We start from the raw sequence: 6000 nt of genomic DNA, 5'->3' as shown, positions 1-6000 counted from the left end.
AAAAATCAAACAGAGATTACATTGATAGTTTCTTCCAGGTATCAACAAGAAGATCTGGTCCCTTAATCCTGAGAAGACAAATCCAAAGGCAAGAGAATGTCTGAAAAGAGCAGCTTTGGGTCTCTAATAACTGGAGTACAAGACTAAATCTTCTGGGATGCAATGTAACTATAGACTCTGATATATATATATATATATCTTCTGATATTATTCAACCACTTGAGATAACCACTGCAGTTTATCTAATGCACTGGAAATTTTGTAGTAAAATAATGTTAATATAATAGTTCTTAAACCACTTCTGTGGCTGTTATTAAGGAAGCAGGCAGAAGAATTGAGATATCACCACGCTTGGTGATTTTTTGCCTGTCATCTGGGTCCACATTGCCACAGTAAGAGTTAAGCTGCTTTACTTAACAGTAAGGAATGAACAAAAGCAGTTTTAATATTGGTGGTGTTACCATGTGGTACTTATCTAAGCAATAAGTGATGCAGTGTAATTGCAGGCTGAATTAGGTCACACTTCGTCACATGGCTTATTCCAAATTGATGTTACTTCTGTTTGATTGTCCTTTCAAGAGCAGCAATGTACTTCAATAAATGAATAAGCTTGGACAACATTTCCAGAACTGTTTAAAACTACAAAATTAGGCAATTGCAATTCATGTAGTCTATGACAGAAGTACTATTACTGTCATAGAAACTAGCAGAGCTTATGACTACAACTCATGATTTATTCTGCAGTCAGTTGAACATAAACGAGTTGTAATAATATTTAAAGCATAATATCTGATACGTGTAAGAGACAGTCCATATTTGGATGACTAGCAAAGAAAACCTCAACTACTATCATGTTAGGAACATGAAGTACTTTTAACTGAAGAAATTTTGTAGACAGTTCTTAAAAGTTGTTTGTACACAATTCCCTTTCTCCTGAGGGGGATGCAGTTACTTTGTTTAGATTCTAGGCAAAGAACTTACAAACTGTCTACAAATAGTTCCTCGGTTCAGAAAGCATGGAAAAAGCAGTGACTTACTCCAAGTGCTCTGCAGTGGTTTGAAGAAATGAACGTTAATCCCAGAAGCAGCTATTGGAGTATAACGCTTAAACTAATGTGCTCTACAAAACTAGATTGGGTGGGTGCAAGCTACAAGGATGCAGCTACACTGTCACTGTCTCCAGGCACACTTCATTTGCCATTAGCTGAACTATATTTGGACTATTTTCACTGCTAAATGTACAGCATGTCCTATGTTTGTACAGTCCTTAGCATATTGGGGCCCTGCTCTTGACTGACCTCTAGACTGCACAATGATGCTAATAATAAACACCAGGGAAATACATGATGACTTAACACATTTGATAGATTTTCTCCAGTATGGAAGAGCGATATGAATATGTACACCAGCACACTGTAAGCAGATTCTGATGTATGCTATATATTTTTAGCACAATGGTCTTGATCCAGATATTTCTGACATCTTCTACTGTCTTTCATCATTTTACAGTGAATTTATGTAGGGTACTCTAGATTTGAGGTAGCTGTGGTCTAGAATTAAAATAAATGTTGTATAAAAATGTAGTTTAGTAGCACCCTTTAGACAACTGCTGTGCAAACAACTGTTTGTTAGAAAAAATAAATGACTGAATAGATGGCCCTGAATAGATTGTCCGAGTGTTCATGTGTTGTGCTGCAAAATAAACGTAAATCTAGAAGAGAAATTAACTTCCTCTGCTGCCTGTTTTCTATGCTTTACTGTTTATAAATAATTGTTTTTTAAAAACAAATAACAATATTTAGAATTCCATTGTTGTCCCTCTTATGATAAACTTCTACAAAAAACAGCTAAAGTAAATTCAGATGTGGCAGAGGGCCCACCCAAAAGTTTAATAGTAGTACTGATTAGAGCAATATTTCTTATGACCTCATGTGAAGGGAAGTTATGGGACAGAAAGTAATGAGACTGGTAAAGGAAGAATACTATTACTTTATTTAGCTGAGATCTAGTCAACATCTTAAATTGTCCTCATTCTCACTGTGTATTAAAATGGTGCTGAGAGGTTCCAACCAGGACTTGGCATTAAAGAGACACTGTAAGATTTTCTCCAGTTTTACACACAGTCAGAGCAGGAACAGAGAGAAAGGAATTAAATGTGGAGTAGTTTTATAATGGGCCATAAAACTGCTGTTAAATCTGTGGGTGGCATTTGCTAACATCATAGTCTGAACTAGGAGAACTGACGAGGAAGAGTAAAAAAAAGAAGAGCAAGGATGGCAAAAGGAAGTGCATTTAGCAGGAAGTGAAGTGAAACTGAAGTGACTATACCCAACTGATCATTAAAAACACAATAACGTTGCAAAGAAAAGTACAGAGGGAAAAAAAATCATATGCTGATATTGTCAGTGTGTGCCTGATAATTCTTGCTGAAGCTGCCTCAGTAGCTTCATGTGACAACCTAAAGTATCAGACAGAAGAATAACTGCCTGTAACAGCAATCTTGATTTGGTTCAAGGTGAAGCTTTGTGGATGTTTTATCTTCATCTGCTTTCAATACAAAAAAAAGGTGCTGTCAACATCTGTGCCAGTTTAAAATTATTCATAGTAATAAACTTCTATTAGTCATCTTCAGATAAGAGTACAGAAAAAATCCAAACAAAAAATGCAGTCATGATTAGAATTTCATGTACATAAAGTTATGACTGTGATTTACAACATACTTTTCAAGCATAGGACTCAAGATACTCTCCCAAAACATCCAAGAGATTAAGAAAGCTCTCAGCAGAGACCAAAAGAAGTAGCAAAAAAATGCCAAAATAATAAGACTTTTTACTCAGGCAATTTAGCTAGGAAAGAAGTTCATAGATCTGGTGGACTTGCTAAGGGTGTTATGTGAGTAGATGTTGCTTGACATTCTGGATGTTTTATCTGGACTACTAACGCATTCTCTTCCCTGGACTTGCAAGATTCAGCTCATCTCATATGCAGGCAAATTGCTCCTGCAGTTGTTTTTTTCTTTAGATCATCACTTTGGTATCTCACCTTTAGTTTGCCAAGCTCATTTAGTACTGAGGCAAGACTCTTTTGCATATCTATCTTCACACTGCATCTTTAAGAAGGATGCTGGAATTAAGCCCCTGATGCCAGGGGTTGATGCTCTTCTCTCTGTCATGAACGATCAGCCTGGGTACATGGTAAAGGGTAGGCCACTTGTTTGTGCAGTAGGTTGAAAGTACTTTTGCCATCACAGATACTTTAGTTGTTTGGAATTGCATTTAATCTTAAAAGATAATTAGTGTTGTCTTCTTTGTTATGCAACTAAAATCTATGGAAAGAGAATTATATCACATCTCTCAGTTACAGCTGTAATTACTGTGGGAGGGTTAGAAGTCCCTGTGTGTTCATAGTCTGCTCCTAAAAGCATAATGCCTCCCTCAGTAGCTACAGACCAGACTTCCTGAGCATTCCTTCAGTGCTCCATTGTTAATAATTTAAAATGAAATAAGGAATGGGATAGAGTGCATGAAAAAAGGCCACCTGAGGTTTCACTGAAGAAGTTAGTTAGACTTGTGAGTAGAAAGAAACCTAAAAGATTGTTGGCCAGGCTGCAGTGAATGCTTATAAACCTACAGGCTGTGTCTTCTTCCATGAAATGTTAATTTTGTGTTCAAACTCATGTCTTTGGAGGGATGAACCCTCATAGACTCAACCTGTGACTGGACAAATGTATTGAAGACCAATCCATTGTGTACTGCTAAACTGAATGATACCATCTCAGGGTGTTTCTGGACCACAACTCCCCAGTGCTGGAAAGCATTCATGCTTGGCTGGTTTACCTTCCTTCTTTCATGACAATTTTTAATGCTGAATCTTCATCCAGATGCTCACCCTTAAATAAACATCTCCTCCCTTCAAATGAGACATATTACCAACATATTTCTCTTCCTTCCCAAATAGATGGGGATTTGGAAATAAATGCAGGAGGAATCACAGAACAGTAAATGAAAATAAGTGGTATCAAGTTGTGACAGGAAAAGTTATTGGATATTAGGAAATATTTCTTCACAGAAGGGGTTGTCAAGCCTTAGAACAGGCAAGTAGCTGACTCACCATTCCTGGAGGTATTTGAAGGATACGTAGATGTGGCATGTGAAGACATGGTTTAGTAGTGGACTTGGCAATGCTATATCTACAGTTAGATTCAATGATTTTAAGAGTGTTTTCCAACCAAAATGATTTCATGATTCTATGAAAAAATAAGATGAATGAGAAGAAATAGCATAGAGCACTCTCCATAGCAATGACCATTTGTGGAGCAAGAGCTCTGGCCTGACTCAACAGGTCTGCTTTCAAGGTAGCTATAAAGCCTTACCAACATTAGTTAACTTTTGATTTTCTCGATAATGTCAACACTTTGTTATTCAAAACAAATGGTTCTAGTCGAACAGGGCCAATAAACATTTCTCATGGTCCGCAACAGGCATTGCAAAATTAAAACTAAATATAAAAATTGTGCTGTGAATCCCACTTGCTTTTGAAAACAGGTAACTATGCAGCAGGGAAACGGGCAACCCTAATAGAACAGGAAGCGTCACCAGGAATTTCTGTGGGGTCCATAGTTTCGCATCTTGCAAAAAGCAGTTGCGCATTTTGTGCTCCCACGGTAATTTTTCGGTCTCACTGCTGAAATGCAGATTTGGAGGTCAGAAGCACAGCAGCTGCCAGAGTACCCCTGTGCTTTACGGACTGGTTTGGATTCAGGCAGTTTTACTCAAGGCGGAGAGCCAGGGCACTCACACACCCACTGGGTTATCCTGTGTGGGCCGGGGATCCGGGCCGCTCAGCCGCCGCGACATTCACACTCCCTCCTCCGGATGTGCCCTCAGCTCCCACGCCTGCCGGCGACCGCCTCGTTGGGACGGGGCGGGCCAAAACCCGGTGAGCCGCGCCGGCGACGGAGTGGGAGGGGAGGGAGGAGGTGACGAAGGAGGAGCCGGAGGAGGAGCCGGAGGAGCCGGCGGGGCGGTGCTGGCCGAGCGCGGCGGCCCGGGCCCGCCCCGCTGTCTGGGGGCCGCCGCTCCGCCCCGCTCGCCCGCCCGGCCCGCGGCTGCCGGGAGCGGCTCCATGCGCTCGTGCCGGCAGTGCGCAGCCGCGGCGGAGCCCAGCCGGGAGGAGGAAGCGGCGCGCGGGGAGGGAGGCCGAGGCCGGCGGCGGTGGCGGCTCATGGCTCGGCGGGCGGACGGGCGGCCGAGGCGTGCGGGCCGCTAGCGCTCCCCGAGGCGGCGGCTCCGGCGGGCGAGGGGGCGAGGCGCCGCCGGCCCCTCCTGCGGCGGCGGCAGCTCCGGCTCCGTGTCGGGGGCGCGGCGGTGGCAGCTCCGGCTCCGCGCCGCCTCCCCGCGGGCGGGTGTTATGGCCCCTTGGGGGAGCGCAGAGGGCTCCCCGGCTTGGAGGTCAGCGCAACTCCTGCTCCTCGTCGTCTCCTGCTGCGGTAGGTACCGGGCAGTGACGCCGCCCGTCCGCCTCCGTCTCGCGGGCCGGGAGGCGGCCGCGGGGGAGGGGGAACAAAGCGGCCTTTCTCCCGGCCGGCCTCGGCGGGATCCCTGGAGCCTCCCAGGACTGCCGCCAGGCCCGGCTGGTGTCCCCGTAGTTCCCTTCTCTGCCCCCAGACCCGTCTCCTCCTTCGAGCTCGACTGCTTCCGAATTCACTCCGGGTTTTTTGTTTGTTTTGTTTGGGGTTTCTTGTATGTTGTTAATTTATTTATTCATCTATTATGTGTGGGGGTAGACGGCAATCTCCTCTGGGAAGTCTTTAAAACTGGGGCCGGGATTCTGGGATTTGGCCCAGCTGCCCTGGGCTTGCTCTCCCGCAGATGTGCGTTGCCGGGAACTCCGGAGTTGGCGCGGGGCCGCACAAACAAGCCAGCCCCAAATCCTCTGAGTCACGAGTAATCGCTGCCTGTGGATAATGGGGATGGATGCTTGCGAGATGTTCCACGTCCG

General features: G+C 44.4%; 1 protein-coding gene across 2 annotated transcripts in view; it reads left to right on the top strand.

The window, feature by feature from the left end:
- The first annotated feature begins 5062 nt into the window (after positions 1–5062).
- Positions 5063–6000, top strand: part of LRP12 (LDL receptor related protein 12) — a 50436-nt gene continuing 49498 nt past the window's right edge. The window contains exon 1 of one of the 2 annotated variants that reach the window (XM_058831789.1): positions 5063–5488. In XM_058831789.1, the coding sequence (XP_058687772.1) occupies positions 5410–5488 (79 nt within the window). In that variant the 5' untranslated portion in view covers positions 5063–5409. The remainder of the gene's footprint in view (positions 5489–6000) is intronic. The other variant, XM_058831788.1, reaches the window with a different exon arrangement.

Source organism: Poecile atricapillus, chromosome 2 (assembly GCF_030490865.1).
Source record: "Poecile atricapillus isolate bPoeAtr1 chromosome 2, bPoeAtr1.hap1, whole genome shotgun sequence".
Classification (NCBI taxonomy): domain Eukaryota; kingdom Metazoa; phylum Chordata; class Aves; order Passeriformes; family Paridae; genus Poecile; species Poecile atricapillus.
This window is presented reverse-complemented; position numbering and strand designations above follow the sequence as displayed.